Source organism: Dendrobates tinctorius, unplaced genomic scaffold (assembly GCF_039654945.1).
Source record: "Dendrobates tinctorius isolate UK_male_01 unplaced genomic scaffold, ASM3965494v1 ptg000075l, whole genome shotgun sequence".
NCBI classification, from domain to species: Eukaryota; Metazoa; Chordata; class Amphibia; order Anura; family Dendrobatidae; genus Dendrobates; species Dendrobates tinctorius.
Genome location: NW_027361743.1, coordinates 36,425,772 through 36,446,972, shown reverse-complemented (window position 1 = coordinate 36,446,972; position 21,201 = coordinate 36,425,772). Strand labels below are relative to the sequence as shown.

Genomic DNA, 21,201 nt, shown 5'->3' with positions numbered 1-21,201 from the left:
TATTCATAACATACGAGTGGCATGTAAAAGTTTGGGCACTCCTGGTCAAAATAACTGCTATCGTGAACAGTTAAGTAAGTTGAAGAAAAAATGATCTCTAAAAGGCATAAAGTTAAAGATGACACATTTCCTTTGTATTTTAGACAATATATATATATACACAGTACAGACCAAAAGTTTGGACACACCTTCTCATTCAAAGAGTTTTATTTATTTTCATGACTATGAAAATTGTAGATTCACTCTGAAGGCATCAAAACTATGAGTTTTAAGTGTGAAACAACTGAAAATACTGTATGTCTTATATTCTAGGTTCTTCAAAGTAGCCACCTTTTGCTTTGATTACTGCTTTGCACACTCTTGGCATTCTCTTGATGAGCTTCAAGAGGTAGTCACCGGAAATGGTTTTCACTTCACAGGTGTGCCCTGTCAGGTTTAATAAGTGGGATTTCTTGCCTTATAAATGGGGTTGGGACCATCAGTTGTGTTGTGCAGATCTGGTGGATACACAGCTGATAGTCCTACTGAATAGACTGTTAGAATTTGTATTATGGCAAGAAAACATGGATTTTTGTGATAACTCACCGTAAAATCCTTTTCTCCGAGACGCTCATTGGGGACACAGGATAGTGGGTGTATGCTACTGCCGCCAGGAGGCTGACACTAAGTGGATGAAAAAAAGGTTAGCTCCTCCTCCGCAGTATACACCCTTGCCTCAACTGCAGGCGGAATCAGTTCGGTGCAAAAGCAGTAGGAGATCTACACAACAAAATCAGCCTCAATGCAGGTAACAACGTGTCTAGAAAACCCCTAGTATCATAAATACCTATTAATAAACAAAAAAGGAGCCAATTGGCTAACAGGGTGGGTGCTGTGTCCCCCAATGAGCGTCTCGGAGAAAAGGATTTTACGGTGAGTTATCACAAAAATCCATGTTTCTCCTTCGCCTCACTGGAGGACACAGGACAGTGGGACGTCCTAAAGCAGTCCCTGGGTGGGGAGTCGACTCACCAGTCCAAGCTACACACACCCACTGTGTAAGGGTGCGCCACTGCTTGGAGAATCCTTTTACCCAGGCTGCATGTGCTGAAGCCAATGTATGGACATTTGTAATGTTTGGAGAATGTGTGCCGGCTGGACCAGGTTGCCGCCTTGCATACCTGCTCCGTTGATGCCTGGTGCCGAAGAGCCCGAGAGGCGCCCACTGCTCGAGTTGAGTGCGCTCTGATCTCTGCTGGTACTGCTGCGCCTCCTGTGCGGTAGGATTCCTGAATCATCAGCCGAATCCACCTGACTATGGTAGCTCTTGAGGCAGCAAGTCCCTTCCTGCGACCCTCAGGGAGCATGAACAGCGTGTCTGTCTGACAAACGGATGCCGTCCGTGACACGTACCTCCTGGGAGCTCTCCCCAGGTCTAACGTATGAAGAGCCTTTTCCACCCGGTGTACTGGTGCTGGGAAAAAGGGAGGGCAAGACAATATCCTCATGAAAACGAAATGAGGAAACAACCTTCTGCAGAAAAAGGGGGAGCTGGCCTAAGAACCACCTTCTCCTTGTGAGATATCAGGAACGGAGCTCGGCAAGAGAGAGCTGCCAGCTCCGGGACCCGCCTGATTGATGTTATCACCACGAGGAACACCACCTTCCAGGGAATGTATGTCGAAGGTTAAGGTCCCAGTTGTTCCGAGAGGTCCTAAAGGGGGTACCAAGTGTGAGACCCCCTGGCTGAAGGTCTATACCTGCAGATTGGTAGCGATTCTGCGCTGGAACAGGACGGATAAGGCAGATATTTGTCTCCTAAGGGAACTTGGAGCTAAACCCGAGTCCAAGCCGGACTGGGAAAAAACGCCAAAATGTTGGGAATAGAGAATCCCAGTGGAGAACGACTGTGGTCCTGACACCATGAAAAGACAATCCTCCAGGTGTGGTGGACAATATGTCCTGAGGCGGGCTTCTGGGCACTAACCATTGTAGTAACCACATTGCGTCCGAACCCAGCCTAGGTCAGAATCCAAGATTCAACGGCTAAGCCGTCAAACACAGGGCCCCTTGGTTCGGGTGGTAGCTCGGGACCTGAGAAGGTAGGTCTGGGCGCCCTGGCAGTCGCCAGGGAATGTCAGCAAGTAGCTGCACCAGGTTTGCGTACTACGCCCGCCGAGGCCAATCTGGGGCCAGTAGCACCACTGGAATCTCCTTCTGCCTTGATCCTCTTGATGATCCTTGGGAATAGCGGCAGCGGGGAAAATAGGTATGGGAGACGAATACTGGTTCCATGGCAGAACCAATGCATTCCCGGCACTTGCCTGTGGGTCCCGGGACCGAGGCGACCAACGTGACCACGTTGGCGCCTACCCTGGAGGCCATCAGGTCCACATCCGGCGTTCCCCAACATCGGCATACTTGCCGGAAAAAACTCAGGGTGTAGTGGCCATTCCCTGGACACAAGACTCTGCCGGCTGAGGAAGCCTGCCGGCCAGCTCTCTACGCCTGGAATGTAGACGGCCGAGATCACCGAGTGATTCCTCTCAGCCCAGTGAGGGATGTCCCTCACTTAGTACATAGATGCTCTGCTGCGGGTGCTCCCCTGGTGATTTATGTTAGCCACAGCCATGGCGTTGTCCGCTTGAATCCGGATGGGGCGGCCTGCTAGAGGATGTTAAAAATGTTGCGGAGGGAGCCGGGTTGCTTGAATTTCTAACAAGTTGAATGGGATGCGTGCCCCCTGCGGCGACCACCATCCCTGGGTCGCGTAATGGTGAAAAAGACTGCTCCGTAGCCGAGGAGACATGCGTCGGTTGTGACCACCAACCCATGGTCCGGGGGAAAGGGTTTCCCCTGAAGACGGGAGGAACTGACTGTCCTCCATCCAAGTGCCTGTCTGACCTGCCTGGACAACCGGCACTGGGTTCTTGTCCCATGATGCCAAGAGGGCATGCTGCAGGGTGCGAGGATGGAGTTGGGGAAATGGACAATGCTCCCATTGCTGCCACCCTCTTCTTTACGACCCTCATGCAAAGACGAAAGGTATGAGGGACTGGCTGGCAAAGTATCTGGACTCCTTGCTGAAGAGCTAGGGCCTTGTCTCGAGGGAGGATTACCAACCCTTGGGAGGTGCCGAAGATCATCCTTAAAGGGGAACTCCTCTGAGCTGGGACCAGGGATGATCTCTCCAGGTTGACCAACCACCCTAAGCGTATCTAGCGTGATGTTGATGCTCTCCTCGCATGCTCGATATGAAGGGCCTTTGATCAAGGGGTCATCTAAATAAGGCAAGACGACTATGCCCCGGGAGTGCAGGATGGCCATGACACCCGCCCTGACCCCTGTAAACACTCTGGGGGCGGTAGCTAGCCCGAAGGGGAGAGCTGCGAACTGAATGTATAGGCCACTGATAGCGAAGCGTAGAACTTTCTGATGTACAGGTACGCGTCTTGGATGTCGACAGAAGCCAAACCTTCTCCCTGTTCTATGGCAGCTATGACCGAGCGGAGAGACTCCATCCGGGACTGCCTGATCCTGACAAATCTGTTCCGAAGCTTTAGGTCCAGAATGGGCCTGACAGTTCCGTCCCATTTGGGGAACGTGAACAGGTTGGAATACAAACCCTGACCTCTTTCGCCTTCCGGTATGGGGATGACAACGCTGTGTTTCCGGAGCAATTCGATGGCCCTGAACAAGGCTTGTGCCCGGGATTCCACCTTGGGAGGACGAGAGAGAAGAAAATTGTCTTGGGTGTTGGTTGACAAAGTCTAACTTGTATCCCAAGGATACCAGCTCCCTTACCCATGTGTCGTGCATGAAGGAGAGCTAGACATGGCGAGACCAGCGTAGGCGACCGCCTACTCTGCTGGTGTCGCCCGGCACTTGCCTCGAGAGCCATTAGGCCGAAGATCCTTGGGATCTAGGTCCCCTTGATCTGGGCTTGTTGGGATCGCATTCTCCCCAATGAGTTGGCTCTATATGAGACTTGAAGATCTCTGTCCTGGTTGGAGCAACCTGCAACGGCGGAGTTGGTGTTAGGAGTCGGATTTCTGCGTTTACTCCGCAGGGATCCAGACCCTCACATTCTGCAGTCTCCTGCTGTTTATCTGCTGCAAAGGAGATTGCAGAGGAGATTGCCTTGCAGCATATCTACGTATGTGGTTAGGGACTGAGTTAGAATCAGCACCAGCGCTCCTCTGCTGCAACATCCACAGCTGCTAGCGTCCGACATTGCGCTTGCGTCATAGCTTTGTCGTTTAGCGGCAGTGTCCACGCCGCGCTGCAGTAGCAGCTCTCCTGAGCGTCCGCAGCTGCGACGCCGCACACACGGTAGGTCTAGACGGACGTAGTGCCGCCATCTTGGGCTACTCCTGTGACCTGATACCATGTGTGTATTTTTACTGAGTACTGTGACCTCAACAGGCTCAGTCTGTGTATTTGTGTTTATTTGGCATCTTTGTGACTTAACTGAGATTGCTCTGCGCACCTGGGTGACATTTGACCCTGTGCACATTACCGCCATATTGCTCCTGCCACCACTCAGCAGTGGTTATATCACCTACTGCACGGTGGAACCCGAGCGGCGAACGCACTTTATTATTATTTTTATTTAGTGCGTTCCGCCGTTCCTAACTTTATACTAGCGCCAGGGTCTGGCTAGTGATGGCAGAACAGCAGCAACTCTTATAGTGTATTCGGCAGCTTGAGGGCCGCTTGGCCACTCTTGAGAGGGCTCTCTCAGCTGCACAATCCACAGAAGCTGCTGTAAAGGCAATCACAGACGCGTTTTCCCGTATGTCCACGTCCTCCCTCGCACCGACAGTTACCCGCCTCCCGTTGCCCGATAAATTTTCTGGCGATGGCGCCTCCTGTAGGGGTTTCATCAGCCAGTGCTCTATTCAGCTGGAGCTACTGGCTGTGCGATTCCCTACGGAACGGGCCAAGGTGGGGTTTATTGTATCCCTGCTGTTCGGCAAGGCGTTGGAGTGGGCTACGCCACTATGGGAGCGTGGTGACCCAGAGGTTCGGACTGCTGCTCACTTTCTAACAGCTATTAAGCAGGTCTTCCTCGGTCCACGGGTCACGCACAACACCTCTCTTCAGCTTCTTGCTTTGACCCAGGGTTCTCTCTCGGTTAGTCAGTATGCCGTCCGTTTTCGGACACTGGCTTCCAAGCTGGAGTAGCCCGATAAAGCCCTCATCCCTGTGTTTTGGAGAGGTTTGGCGGAGCATGTTAAAGATGCTCTCTCTACCAGAGAGGTTCCTGCAAGTTTGGAAGAGCTGATTGCCATTTCCACCCGCATTGACCTCCGTTTTTCGGAGCGCGGTATGGAGCGTGCTCAATCCAAACGGAAGGTTACCTCGGCTCCCATTGTTTCTGAGCCTCTGGAACTACCCGAGCCAGAGGTTCCACCCCCAGAGCCCATGGAGGTGTCTCGCGCCGTTCTTCAGGCGCGTGCGGCACTAGACTCCAGTTGCGGTTATACTTGTCAAGACGCGGTGACTCAGAACAACAGTGCCCCGCAACGGCCAAATTCTGTGCCGCCGGGCAAGACCCTTGTTCCTCCCTGCCTTCGGCCGAAAAGGTGCTCGCGTGGGCACACGCATCCAGAAGGGGTGGTCACTGTGGCTATATGCAGACCACAAAAATCCTGGCAGGGTCTTACTGGTGGCCGCACAGGGCTCGGAATGTTAAAAAATATATTCGGGCCTGCGCCTTTTGTGCTCGGAATAGCCTCTCTAAACGAAGGGTGGAAACGCCTGCCGACACACGGTGGCGTTCCACTTTAACTTCTGCTCCCGTTGTCTCCCACGGGTCCCTTCTCAAACCTGGCGACTTTGCCGTCCCTGATGCCTTCCATTTGTCCCGGATCTCCCTGTCACCTACCAGGACATCAGACTTGCCTTCGGACGAGTCTGAGGCCTATATCTCTGATGGGCACAAGTTGGTCGATCAGAAGGCTCAGGGAGGAGGGGGCCCTAGGAGGGGGGGTAATGTTAGTGTGGCGCCCCTGAGGCTCAGTCGCCACAGAGGTACTGCACCTTCTCCTAAGGTGTGGTGCCCCACCATCCAGGTAAGTTGGAGGCTCCTGACCACGCTTCAACACTCCAACACTCGCACCCCACACAATAGAGTAGTTCAGCATATCTACATTGTGGCTCTTTGCTTAGAGAGAAGCAGAGCACCTTTGGTGGTTCCCTGCTTGGAACACTAGATGTGCTGGGAGGTGGGTGGAGTTCAGAGTATATATATGAGCGGGATGGAATAGGATGACAGGTCAGTCTGACAGGAGGTCAGTGAGGAAGGAAGCCACTCAGGAGGAGTGGGGATCCCTGGAAGAGGGATGGAGGAAGGAGTGCTGCAGCTGTCTCAGTGACCTGAGCCAGCTGGCATGGGAAAAGAAAGGAAAGAAGGAGAAGGACGTTGACCTGAAGCCTGAGCTTCCATAGAAGGGAAAGGACAAGTACGGAACATAGGAGTAAAGGGAACACAGAGGACGTGGGTTAGAGGAAGAACCCTGCCTAGAAGTTCTAAGCGCAAGGCCGGGGCCCGGTCCCCGAGGTTGTATGAACGCTAATGGTTCTGCAGCAGACACCGGTGGAGTAGTGGGCTGTAAATGCACTACTCCCATCTAAGACTTGAGGGCACAACAGCAATACGGATAGAGAGCCGGGACTTAGGAGTAGAGAGTCCCCAAAGCAGGCTACAGCTGTCTGCCGTGCAAGTAGTGTTCTTGGGAACATCTGTCAGGAGGAACTCCAGTGTAACACGGTACTGGAGATCTTCACACTTAAAGGCGCTATAGAGGAGACGTTCAGGAAAGGCACATAAGTTGGCGGAGTGTGGAAGGGAGCTTTCCATCTTGCCTGGAGGTTGACTGAGTCCCTGACCCGGAGGACACGGCACAGAAGCGGGCACTACAGACTGTGAGTAAAGCTTTGGAACTACATGCCCTGGTGTCCTCCATTCCTTCCTGCGTCCGTCCGCCTGACACTGCTACATCCCCTGCGCCAGACACTACATCACCTAAGTGTCCCCACATCTACACTGCCCTGGGACAACAGCCCTGCCTGTGGAGGGCTATACCATCCTTGCTGCACCACACCATCTGTCTCAGAGGATCTGTCTGCAGCGTCGGCTTAACACCTCTCTTGCCGAACACCACAGGTGGCGTCACTAACTATTCATTTAATAACATTCACATCTTCCTATTACTTGGGCGCCCAGGGCCACGGTCCGGGTCACCGCCACTGTGACACATGCCACCGATACAGGCCCGGTACCGAGTACCCTATGGCCCTGGCAGGGCGACCCATTAGGAGTCGGATTTCTGCGTTTACTTCGCAGGGATCCAGACCCTCACATTCTGCAGTCTCCTGCTGTTTATCTACTGCAGAGGAGATTGCAGAGGAGATTGCCTTGCAGCAAATCTCTCCTGAGAGTCCTTCTGTCCTCCTACTGAGCATGCTCATGGGATGATCTCCCATTGGAGATCGGGAGTCATGTGCTCAGGTCCCGCTCCAGATCTCATTGGTCCATCTCAGAGATCTGGCTGTTCCGCTATGCGCTAGTATAGACTTACTTGCTGCTGTGTGTATGAGGACGGATGTATGATTCTGGTGAATGACTCATTATAAAACCCCTTCCCTCTGATATTACGCATGTGGATAGGGACTGAGTTAGAATCAGCGCCAGCGCTCCTCTGCAGCAACATCCACAGCTGCTAGCGTCCGACATTGCGCTTGCGTCATAGCTTTGTTGTTTAGCGGCAGTGTCCACGCCAGGCTGCAGTAGCAGCTCTCCTTAGCGTCCGCAGCTGCGACACCGCACACACGGTAGGTCTAGACGGATATAGTGCCGCACTCTTGGGCTACTCCTGTGACCTGATACCGTGTGTGTATTTTTACTGAGTATTGTGACCTCAACAGGCTCAGTCTGTGTATTTGTGTTTATTTGGCATCTTTGTGACTTAACAGATATTGTTCTGCGCCCCTGGGTGACATTTAACCCTGTGCGCATTACCGCCATATTGCTCCTGCCACCACTCAGCAGCGGCTATATCACCTACTGCACGGTGGACCCCGAGCGGCGAACGCACTTTATTATTATTTTTATTTAGTGCGTTCTGCCGTTCCTAACAGTTGGTTGCTGAAGCCCCCCTGGGGTTGCGAAAGGACCGAAACCGTGTCTGAAGCAGGTGACGAAAAAGCTGTTTAACCCTTTATTGAGGGAGAAAACTGCTCCTGCCCCTATGGGGTCAGAGATAAGCTGGTCCAACCTTTCACCAAATAGGCGAATGCAGCCACGCTCAGGTTAGAATGGCCGGTGGCACCCACATAGGCGGCCGCTCTGATAAGGTAAAAAAGTTAGGGACTTCTTGGAGGTTGAATCTGCATGCCAAGTCCTCAACCACAGAGCCCCTCTTAATAGAGATTGCATTTGCGGCAGCGAGTGCTGCGCAGCTAGTCATATCCAAAGACGCATTAATCAAGTAGTCTGCGGCCAACGCAAACTGATTAGCAATATCTGCTATCTCCGCAGGCAGGTCCATACCCTGCAAGGCTCTGTATAATGATTCAGGCCCAGAGCACATGGCCTTAACTTCCCAAATTGCAGCGAACAAGGGAGAAAGTGCTGAACCCGACGCCTCCAATACTGAACGCGCCAGGCTCTCTATGAGACAGTCCCAAAAAGAATAAATGCCTAGAGGCAGCTTCAGTAGTCAACAGTACATCCAAAAAACAAATGAAGCTTCAAGCCAATCAATAAAATTACAAAACTTTATTGTGATATATGTTAAAAAGGTAATATAAAATATACATGAAATAGGGACAAAACTATGCAAAAAACCACAGTAAGGCAAGCAATAAGCCGTAAAGAAATTTGCATGACAATATATAGAAAAAAGTAATCCAAATGCAAATAGATGTGTAAATAGCAGCAATCAATTCTCAGGACAAAGAAAAGAACGCCCAAATAAGATGGAGACAATGCAGATCCTATTAGTATTAAAGGGCTGAATGTAAAACGGCTCAAGTGAATGCCTAAATGTCCAAAAGCAATTGAGTGACTCAGAGTAGAACAACTAAATGTTTAAGCCATGTGGCAACGCTGGAGGTGCACTTATGAGAGATATTGAAAGCTGAGATGCAAAAACGTGTATATAAGAGGCATTGCTGCGTTACGTAGTAGCAGTACCCCGACGCGCGTTTCGCTTGGTGCTTCATCAAGGGGGGAAGGGGGGCTGTATCCAAATCAAGGATGGTGCAGGCACTCTATCTCCATCTTTCCCTCCAAGGGATGAGGAGAGGGACCGTCCGCCGCCTTGCAGCACAGCAGTCTAGCCTTGGTGGTGCAGTGGGGGCTGCACGGACTATTCGTAGGCCTCTGTACAGCATAGGGCTTCGATACCTTAGGGTGGTCAGGGCGAGTCCGGCATCATGTCGCGGGAAAGGATACGTGGAGGCGACGCTCGCACATGCTCGCCCGTTGTTGGTTTGGGGAAATCGGACCCTTTCAATAGGGTCCGTTGCCCGTCTCATCTTCATGGAAAAAAGACCAGACGTGTGTGACTCCTAGGACACTAAGCAAGAACTGATTCTGTCTGCAATCGAGGCGAGGGTGTATACTGCGGAGGAGCTAACCTTTTTTTCATCCACTTAGTGTCAGCCTCCTGGCGGCAGTAGCATACACCCACTGTCCTGTGTCCCCCAATGAGGCGAAGGAGAAAAAGCAGCTAAGTAAAGAAAAACGGGTGGCCATCATTACTTACTAAATGGAGGTCAGTCAGTCCGAAAAATTGGGAAAACTTTGATAGTGTCCTCAAGTGCAAGGGCAAAAACCATCAAGCGCTACAAAGAAACTGGCTCACATGAGGATCGCCCCAGGAAAGGAAAACCAAGAGTCACCTCTGCTGCGGAGGATAAGTTCATCCGAGTCACCAGCTTCAGAAATCGCAGGTTAACAGCAGCTCAGATTAGAGACCAGGTCAATGTCACACAGAGTTCTAGCAGAAGACTTCTCTACAACAACTGTTAAGAGGAGACTTTGTGCAGCAGGCCTTCATGGTAAAATAGCTGCTAGGAAACCACTGCTAAGGACAGGCAACAAGCAGAAGAGACTTGTTTGGACTAAAGAACACAAGGAATGGCCATTAGACCAGTGGAAATCTGTGCTTTGGTCTGATGAGTCCAAATTTGAGATCTTTGGTTCCAACCACTGTGTCGTTGTGCAACGTAGAAAAGGTGATCGGATGGACTCTACATGCCTGGTTCCCACCATGAAGCATGGAGGAGGAGGTGTGATGGTGTGGGGGTGCTTTGCTGGTGACACTGTTGGGGATTTATTCAAAATTGAAGGCATACTGAACCAGCATGGCTACCACAGCATCTTGCAGCGGCATGCTATTCCATCCAGTTTGCGTTTAGTTGGACCATCATTTATTTTTCAACAGGACAATGACCCCAAACACACCTCCAGGCTGTGTAAGGGCTATTTGACCAAGAAGGAGAGTGATGGGGTGCTATGCAAGATGACCTGGCCTCCACAGTCACCAGACCTGAACCCAATCGAGATGGTTTGGGGTGAGCTGGACCGCAGAGTGAAGGCAAAAGGGCCAACAAGTGCTAAGCATCTCTGGGAACTCCTTCAAGACTGTTGGAAGACCATTTCCGGTGATTACCTCTTGAAGCTCATCATGAGAATGCCAAGAGTGTGCAAAGCAGTAATCAAAGCAAAAGGTGGCTACTTTGAAGAACCTAGACTATAAGACATATTTTCAGTTGTTTCACACTTTTTTGTTAATTATATAATTCCACATGTGTTAATTCATAGTTTTGATGCCTTCAGAGTGAATCTACAGTTTTCATAGTCATGAAAATAAAGAATACTCTTTGAACGAGAAGGTGTGTCCAAACTTTTGGTCTGTACTGTGTATATATAAATATACACACACTTTTTTGTTTCATCTTTTATATTCTAAAAATTACAAAAAAAGAAAATGGGACAATGCAAAAGATTGGGCACCCTGCATGGTTAGTACCTAGTAGCAACTCCATTTGCAAGTATCACAGCTTGTAAACACTTTTTGTAGCCAGCCAAGAGTCTTTCAATTCTTGTTTGAGGGATTGTCTTCCATTCTTCCTTGGGCACCCTGCATGGTTAGTACCTAGTAGCAACTCCATTTGCAAGTATCACAGCTTGTAAACACTTTTTGTAGCCAGCCAAGAGTCTTTCAATTCTTGTTTGAGGGATTGTCATCCATTCTTCCTTGGAAAATTCTTCCAGCTCTGTGAGATTCCTCAGTCGTCTTGCATGCACTGCTATTTTGAGGTCTATCCACAGATTGTCAATGATGTTCAAATCAGGGGACTGTGAGAACCATTGTAAAACCTTCAGCTTGCACCTTTTAAGATAGTCTATTGTGGATTTTGACGTGTGTTTAGGATTATTATCTATTTATAGAAGTTATCCTCTTTCCAACTTTTACAAAAGTTTTATGTTTGCATCAAGAATTTGTTGAAATTTCATTCTTTCTTCTACCCGTGAAATGTTCCTGTGTCATTGGCACAGCTCTCACTGACATTTTGCTTGGTCTTCCAGACCTTATCTTGACCTTCACTGTTCCTGTTAACTGCCATTTCTTAATTACATTTCAAACTGAGGAAAAAGCAACTTGAAAATGCTTTGCTATCTTCTTAAAGCCTTCTTCTGCTTTGTGGGTCACTACCATTTTCATTTTCTGAGTGCTAGGCAGCTGTTTAGAAGAACCCATGGTTGCTGTTTTTTGGCACAAGGTTATAGTTTTTAGAAATCTGGGAAATTTGCATCACCTGGTCTTTCCTAATGATGATAGTGTACAAGCCATAACCCTAATGTAGTGAAACCTCCACCAGGGGGAGCTGGTGAGGGAAGAGAGGTTACACACTAAGAGCAGCAACCCTGAGCAACAGCACAGGTGCCACAGGTAACGAGAGAGAATAGTCAGACGAACCGAGTCAGAAACTAGCAGGAGCAGACGTACCAGAAGGAGCAGCAATACACGTAGTCAAAATACCAAAGCCGAGAGTCAGAAAGCCAGAACATGAGCACGGGGTCCAAAACGTGAGACGAAATACGTGGTCGGGGTACAAGCCAGGGGGTCAGATGCCAGAGAGGGAACGTAACAGCAGAGACGAATACCAAGAGACGGGGTCAGAAATCAGTCCGGGTCATACACGTGAATATCAGTCAAAGGCAGGAGGATCACCAGGGTACAAGGGTCAGCGGCTCTAAACTGCAAGCTTGAGCTATCACTAACACTGGTCAGCAGGCTGTGAGGGATTGAAATAGCCCAGCTAGCTCCAGAACGAGGCTGAGGAGATTAACCCCCGCATGACCAGTCCGGAGTGAAGACAGCAGAAGATAAACTCCGGACTGGACCATGACACCTAAAAGGCTAATTAAGGTTTTAAACCTTGATCAAAGTTATCTGAGCACACAAATTTTCAAGGGTGCAAAAACAGTTGCATTGGCCTATTTTCATTTTTGAAATTTTTAAAATGCAAAAGATGAAAATAAATATGTGTATAGTAATTTCTGCCAAAAAATACAAAGAAAATGTTTTATTTTTAACTTTTGGCCTTTTATAGATCATTTCATCTTCAACTTGCTTAACTGTTCACAATAATAGTAATTTTGACCAGGGGTGCCCAAACCATTTCAGAGAAAGGCAAAGTGCCAGAATTGGCGCATCTAATAGATGCGTCGTTTCTGGGACTGCTGTGGGCTGCTATTTTTAGAATGAGGGGCAATATACATGGCCCCTTACCAGCCTGAGAATATCAGCCCCCAGCTGTCTGCTTTAGCTTGGCTGTTTGTCAAAAATAATTTAAAAAAACGGCGTGGGGACCCCTCTATTCTTGATAACCAGCCATGATAAAGCTGACAGCTGAGGGTTGCAGCCGCAGCTGTCAGTTTTGTTATGTTGGTTATCAAAAAATGAACAGACGCTAAGTAATTTTTTTAATTGATTTATTTATTTATAGCACAGATGCCAGATGATGAATAGTCCCATCAGTGGCACCTGCTCTCGCTGTTTTCAGTGACAGCAGGTGTAGGCTGATGGGAGTATTACACACATCATCCGACGCCTTTGTGACTGGCGGTAAAATTTTTAATAATAATCTTACCGCCGATCAAAGGCAGTGTTTGCCACACTGTCATGCAGATGATTGTGTGACAAACAACGGATTTTCGGGCCCCCCATTCATCTGTTCTGGTACCCGAACCAAACTTTTTTTAAATATTCGGCCAAACTTGCCAGACCTGCACATCCAAGGGTTCGCCCATCACTAGTCCAAATGCCTCCTGTCGAAGCCCAGCGTGGTGAAATTCGCATCAAGGTGCCTGGGCGCCCACTTCTGTGCTCCTCCTAACTTTGGCCATACACCATTTCTCAAGGTATTGTTTCCGTTTGACAATTATCTTAGTACGTATATTGAGACCACCACTACATAGTGGCTATAGTTATTTGTATGGGCCATCTTGTGACCCTGTGCACATGGTAGACATGCGCTCTGGTGTTGTTTGTACATACATTATTGTATTGTTATATTAGTTCTAATTTCATCCACCATTCTATTATAGCATAGAATATTTTGCATCTACTCAACATCAATATACCTTGTTTGGACATTGTATGTATTTTGATGTTTTTCTTATGGGCCTCACTGCACTTATTTGTAGATAGTACTTATTATTATTTTTCCATATACTGCAGAGAATACTCTATATATATTCATACGCCAAAATATTTTCTCATTTCTACATGTGGTGTTTATCACCAATTAGGAGCACAGTACTAGGTGACTCTTTTTGCCTCATTTTAGGTATTACGCAACCCTTTTTCCTATACTTTTAGCCATACTTCTCTTTTATTCCATTTTGTATAATATTGCTGTTACTATATTGATGTAATAATACTTTTCAATTTTATTTAATTGCCCCATAGTTTCTATATTTTTCATTTACCCCCCACATGAGATCTCTGCATTAATTCTTATGAGGCCGAGATCACACATGCGTGAAACTCGGACGAGTCTCTCATGTTAATACCCGGCACTGTCGCCGCCACTCGGGAACGGAGCGTGTGGCTACATGTCTTTCTATGCGGCCGCACACTCCGCTCCCCAGTGCAGGGTATTAAGATGCAAGACTCGTGCGAGTTTCTCGCATGTGTGATCCCGGCCTTAGATATTCTCTGGGGTGGCTTTGGAGAGACTCTGATTTTAAACTATGTGTTCAGACTTTCCAGTCTGAACACAAGGGAGGGGGTACAGGGAGGCCCAGAAAGGGACTATTGAAAGCAGCTTCTATAGGAGCAAGAACTAGTCATTGAAACAACATCAGTGTCTGGGAGAGATGGAGGGAAAATAAGGTAAGGAGGTATATTACAAAATTCATAACTTTACAATTACGTAAAGGAAATATATCAGCAGGTTTTCGCTATGTAATATGAGAGAAATATGATATAGGGGCAGAGAACCTGATTCCAGCGATTTATCACTTACTGGACTGGTTTGTACTGTTTTGATAGCTTCATTGTCGTCTCTGTTGTAGATGTAACAAAATGTAGCAGTGCTATGAATGCCGAGCCCTGTATAACTCCATCCACACCGCTGATTGTCAGTTTCCTATGTACATTGAATATTGTGTGCAAGCTGCCAATCAGTGGTGGGGGCAGGGTTCACAGATTAGCTGGACCGCCATGCACATGACACCCAGTCCTGCAGTGATAATTTCCTGCCGATAAAACACCGATTGCATTGAAATTACAGCAGCTCCGGAGCCATTGACACATCCCTAGAATCAGTATCTCTGCCACTATATTATGGTGCTCTGCTGACAGATTCCTTTAAACAAAAAAAAGTGCATTTATTTTTTACGTTGTGTCTGTCCTTTCACACAAACTTATAGTAAATATATGGTGCTGTCACTCTCATCCTACAGAACAATTTGAAAATGCTTCTGGTGCCCCCCCCCCAAACCTACGGTAATCATACCCCTGGAAATAAGAGTATCACTTCTCTATCCATCAGAAATGATCTTACCATGTTACTATGAATATAACCTACAAACAATTGATTTTAATAGAAAACTATTAAATCAAACAGGCACAGAACAAAAAATGGAGATATTATGATACAGCCTTGAGAAACACTTACCGAAGCTTCTGAGCAGGTGACGACTTGCCTGAAGGCTTTATTGTACTTGCAGCAGAGAACGGCTTCTTTATGGGAGCTGTCAAGGTGAGGACGTGCCAAGGACCTGGTGCAGAAGATGATAGATTAGACATTCACTGAGGTCAAAAAAGGAATCTTTTTTTTTTTTTTTTAATTTAACATGGCAAAAAATATAGTTTATTAAAAAATGTGGTCGATGTAAGAGACCTCGGGGCGCTGGAGCTGTATGAATATTGGGGGACATTTACTAAGCAAAGTGCACCAGATTTAGGTCAGAATTGTGTTCATTTATGCCTTGCAGACACTTTTGATAGCTGGACAAGCACTAGGGTCCTGCATTTATCTGCATGGGTTTCATCCAAAAAACTTTCTTGTAAATTGGCCTGAGGAAAAGTCCTGAGGAGATCATTTGCATATTCCCAGTGCCTTCTGGGATAAGTGAAGTGTCTCCGCTCGCTCAACGATCACTGGGTTTTAGCCGTTGCAGCTGAAAAGAGGAAATCGGTAAACTGCGCACCGGCTCATTTTTCATCGTTTTGAAATCTCAATATGGAAGTGGCCAGCAGCCATTTGGTGAGCTGCATTTCTTGCTACATGTTCACAGACCAGTGGAAAAGCCAAACTTCACATGCCACAAATGCAAGCTTGTGTCCCTGTTGGAGGAAAAGTTGCAATATCTTGAAGAGAGGTTAGCTACATTGAAGATCATTAAGGAAGGTGAAGAGTTCTTAGACAGAGCAGAATTATCTCTTCATGTTACAGAAAGAGAAGAAATTCGAAGTGCACCTGAAGAAACAGAGGAATGGAGACATGTGACCCAGAGAAGCAGGAGGATCAGGAGGCAGTCAGCGCCCATACTGCTAAGGAACCAGTACCAGGCTCTCACGCAGGAGAACGATGAAGAAATACATCAGGATAAGACTTTGCCCACAAACAGCAACCTTGTACGCCTTCAGAGTCCTCCTGGATGGAGAAAGAAAAATGTTGTGAAGAAGAAACAGAGAGTGGTGGTCATGGGTGATTCCCTGTTGAGAGGAACAGAGGCAGCTATCAGCAGACCGGATATAACTTCAAGAGAAATGTGCTGTCTTCCAGGTGCAAAAATTAAAGATGTGTCTGACAGGATATCAGGACTCTTCAGACCTACAGATGACTACCCATTCCTGCTACTACATGTGGGGACAAATGACACTGCAAGAAACGACCTGGAAACCATCTGCAGTGACTTTGAAAACTTAGGCAAGAAAGTGAAAGAACTGGGAGCACAGGTGGTCTTCTCTTCCATCCTACCAGTGGATGGCCATGGAACAAGGAGGTGGAATTAGATTCTGCAGGTGAACAACTGGCTACATCGATAGTGCCGTCAGCAAGGATTTGGATTTCTGGATCACGGAGTGAATTACCTATACGATGGACTACTTGCTAGAGATGGGGTGCACCTTACGAAGACTGGAAAACATGTATTTGGAAGTCGCCTTGCTACACTCATCAGGAGAGCTTTAAACTAGAACAATGTGGGAAAGGAAGCAAAAGGCCAGAAAAAGCCATACACCTGACAAATGCTATTGAGAACTCTGCTATTAGAAGTGGAAAGGAAGGACAAAGACAAAAGAATCTAAATAATAAAAATATTGGAGAAAGAGAAACCAATCACAAACTAAAATGTTTCTATACTAATGCACAAAGCATGGGCAACAAACAAGGAGAATTGGAACTACTAACACAGGAAAAGAAATATGATGTCATTAGAATCACTGAAACTTGGTGGGGCAATACACATGATTGGAATACAAGACTAGAAGGATACAACTTATTTGCTAGAAACAGACTTGATAAACGAGGAGGAGGTGTCGCATTGTATGTTAGAAACTCGTATATCTGCACAGAGATTGAAGCTTCAGAGACTGGGAGTTCTGTGGAAACTGTTTGGGAAAGAATACAAGGACAGAACAATGGAAAGGACACCATTGTAGGCATTTATTACAGGCCGCCTGTGCAAGCTGAAGATATGGATGAACTCTTTATGCATCAAATGACCAAGTTCTCCAAAAAATATGACATAGTTGTCATGGGAGATTTCAACTATCCAGACATTTGTTGGGAATCTCTCTCAGGCAAAACTAACAGGTCAAGGAAATTCTTATCCTCTCTTGCTGACAACTTTATCTTCCAAAAGGTAGGGGAGAAAACAAGGGGATCTGTTGTGAATGGGTCACCGAGGAGGAAAAAACCTAAACATGCTAAGCCCAGAAAAGCCAGAGAGGTTGGTAACTATGCAGATTGCAGATCCCTGATCCTAACCACACAACTAGCAGCAGCCGTGGAGCGTACCTACGATGAACCTAGACACCTCGTCACAGCCGGAGGACTAAATAAGCCTAAAGCAAGAAAAGGGGAAAACTAACTGCCCAAGAGCAGACCCCAAAGGAATAGACGGCCCCCACACAAGTACTGACGGTGAAACAAGATGAAAACACAAACACAGGCAGGAAAATAGGCTGAGCAAATGATGGGACTCAAACTAACTAGAAAGGAGAGGAAAGGAAAGAAACTATCTGCAAACCCTACAAAATAATGTCCAACACTACTGATAACAAAATTAACCCTGAAGTCACTAGACTTCTTGCACTATATCAGCACTCTGAAATATTCTGAGAGAGAGCAAAAAGAGGCCAATCTAATAAAGGACAAAAAGCAAATTGGCAAATACAGATAAATAAGAGTGGAAATTCAGCACAGGCCCAGCCGGGGCTGGCTGACCACACAAAAAACTGAATAGAAAAACAAAATCAAGTGTGAACATTAGCAGAGAAACTTAGTTTAAGCTGACTGGAACAGAGCTGAGAACCAAGACCTGACAAGCAGAAGGAATCACCAGCACAAGAGTAGGGCGTCGGCTGTCTTAAATCCAATCTGAGATTCCTGAGGTCCAATCGTCATCCTCATTATCAGGTGGAAGATCTCTACTGATTAAATCAGCCTCACTACCTCCTGTTACCATCAGAAGGAGCCTGGAAGGAGAACTCAATGAACTCACAACAGGAATCTGCTACCTTGGATCTAATCCTTATAAACAGGGAGGAAATGGTTCAGGAGGTAAAAGTGGCTGGGACCTTAGGAGGTAGCGATCATGCTATTTTAGAATTTTGGATAACTAGAGGAGGAAGACCTGTGAAGACTCAGACGTCAAGGGTAGATTTCAGAAAGGCAGATTTTAAGGGATTCAGAAAGAGAATTGGAGGGATCCAATGGCTGGATATCCTTGAAGACAAAAATGTCCAGGAAGGATGGGAAATCTTGAAAAATGAAATTCTCAAAGCACAATTGTTAACAATTCTGAAAAGAAGGAAGAATAGGACGGACGCATTTAAGGAAACCAGGATGGATGAACACAGAACTTAAGCTCATGCTAAAAAGGAAGAAAGAAATGTTTATAAAATGGAAAGAGGGAGGCATATCTAAAGAAGAATATAATGCTGTCTGCAGAACCTGCAGGGCACAAATCAGATTATTAAAGCTGACAATGATTTGAGGCTTGCAAGAGACGTCAAAAGCAATAATAAAGAATTTTGGGGATATGTCAAAAGTAAAAGAAAAGTCAAAGATGCTATAGAATTTTTACAGGATGAAAATGATGAAATGGTAAGACAGGATGTTGAGAAGGCCAAACTTTTAAATTCCTATTTTGTATCTGTTTTCTCTCAGAAAGGAAATGTAACATCAACTGTTCTTCACTGTCCTATTAAGGGAATAGAAAAATCCAGGATATCTATAAACATAAAGATAGTGAGGAAACACTTAGCTAACCTAAATGAATTCAAGTCTCCAAGTCCAGATGAATTACACCCCAGAGTTCTGAAGGAGATAGCAGAAGAAATTTCTGGACCCCTCTCCATAATCTTTGAAAATTCTTGGAGAACAGGAGAAGTCCCAGAAGACTGGAGAAGAGCAAATGTTGTTCCTATCTTCAAAAAGGGGAAGAAGGTGGACCCAGGCAACTATAGGCCGGTGAGTCTGACGTCTATACCAGGAAAGATCTTTGAACAAATTATTAAACAACATGTATGTCAGTACCTGGCGAAGAATGAAGTGATTAAACAGAGTCAGCATGGGTTTGTAACTAATAAGTCATGTCAGACTAACTTAATTTCCTTCTATGACGGAATCACTGATTGGGTGGATCAGGGAAATGCTGTAGATATAGAATATCTTGACTTCAGCAAAGCATTTGACAAAGTATCTCACACAATCCTTACTGAAAATATGACTAGGTATGGAATGGACAAGGCAACTGTTAGGTGGATTCATAACTGGCTTAGTGATCGGACCCAAAGAGTGGTCGTAAATGGCTGCACATGTATGACCTACGATGTTCTCATACAATCCCTCAATGCAGTATGATGTCCCCACACAGCCCTCATGCCATATGATGTCTTCATACAGCCCCCATGCAGTACAATGTCCCTGCATGGTCCTCCCACAGTATGATGTAGGCACAAAGCCCTCCACACTGTCTCCCAAGCATTATGATGTCCCACATAGCCCCCACGCAGTAGGATGTACCCACAAAGTATGATGTTCTGACACGAATCATGATGTGCACAGTCCATCAAATAGTATGAAGTCCCCTCAAAGCCACACACACAGCATTAAGTCCCTGTAATACATGATGTCCCCCATACAGTATGATGTCTCCACACAGCCCCTCACAAAAACCCTAACACAGTATGATGTCCCCTCACACAGTGTGATGTCCCCATAAAGCCCCCAACGCAGTCTGAAGTTCACCACAATGTATGATGTTCCCACACATCCCTCCATAAACTATGTCTCCACAAATCCCCCATGCAGTACATCCCAACAAAGCCCCACATGACCTACGATGTTCTCATACAACCCCTCAATACAGTATGATGTCCCACACAGCCCCTCACGCAGTATAATGTCCCTACACGCTCCCCCCACAGAGTATGATCTCTCCACACTTTTCCACAAGTATTGACAATTTAAAAAAGAAAAAACTACTCACTAACCCTGTAACCCCGCTACCCTGGTCTGTGCTGTGTACTGAGGATCCACAGAGCACTCGTGATGTAATGACATAATTTTGCCTTTTGCGATCTCAGATGCACAGGCTCAATGGTGGAAGGAGCAGACGGCTCCCTGCACCATAACTGTTTCTAGCCCTTTGGCTGTCCCTGTCTGTGGGCCACACTTTTGCCAGGTCTGGTTTAGAGTCACCATCAGTACATACAATGCACATACTGTATGTGATATATAAATCACATTATATTTACTGTTGCAGTTTGAAAGCAACAAATGAAGAGCTTGTAAGTTGTAACATGATGAAATGTGACTTATAATAAATCCACTTAGTGAGGGGATTGAGAGCTTTTTTCAAACTCCGCATTCCAAGAGCTACAGTGGGGAAAAAAAGTATTTAGTCAGTCAGCAATAGTGCAAGTTCCACCACTTAAAAAGATGAGAGGCGTCTGTAATTTACATCATAGGTAGACCTCAACTATGGGAGACAAACTGAGAAAAAAAAATCCAGAAAATCACATTGTCTGGTTTTTTTTTCATTTTATTTGCATATTATGGTGGAAAATAAGTATTTGGTCAGAAACAAAATTTCATCTCAATACTTTGTGATATATCCTTTGTTGGCAATGACAGAGGTCAAACGTTTTCTGTAAGTCTTCACAAGGTTGCCACACACTGTTGTTGGTATGTTGGCCCATTCCTCCATGCAGATCTCCTCTAGAGCAGTGATGTTTTTGGCTTTTCGCTTGGCAACACGGACTTTCAACTCCCTCCAAAGGTTTTCTATAGGGTTGAGATCTGGAGACTGGCTAGGCCACTCCAGGACCTTGAAATGCTTCTTACGAAGCCACTCCTTCGTTGCCCTGGCGGTGTGCTTTGGATCATTGTCATGTTGAAAGACCCAGCCACGTTTCATCTTCAATGCCCTTGCTGATGGAAGGAGGTTTGCACTCA

General features: G+C 46.6%; 1 protein-coding gene across 1 annotated transcript in view; it reads right to left on the bottom strand.

The window, feature by feature from the left end:
• LOC141096506 (cilia- and flagella-associated protein 337-like) overlaps window positions 1-21,201 on the bottom strand; it is a 240,204-nt gene that overhangs the window by 103,171 nt on the left and 115,832 nt on the right. Inside the window, exon 16 of the mRNA XM_073583172.1 lies at window positions 15,187-15,289. Within this exon, the coding sequence (XP_073439273.1) occupies window positions 15,187-15,289 (103 nt within the window). The remainder of the gene's footprint in view (window positions 1-15,186; window positions 15,290-21,201) is intronic.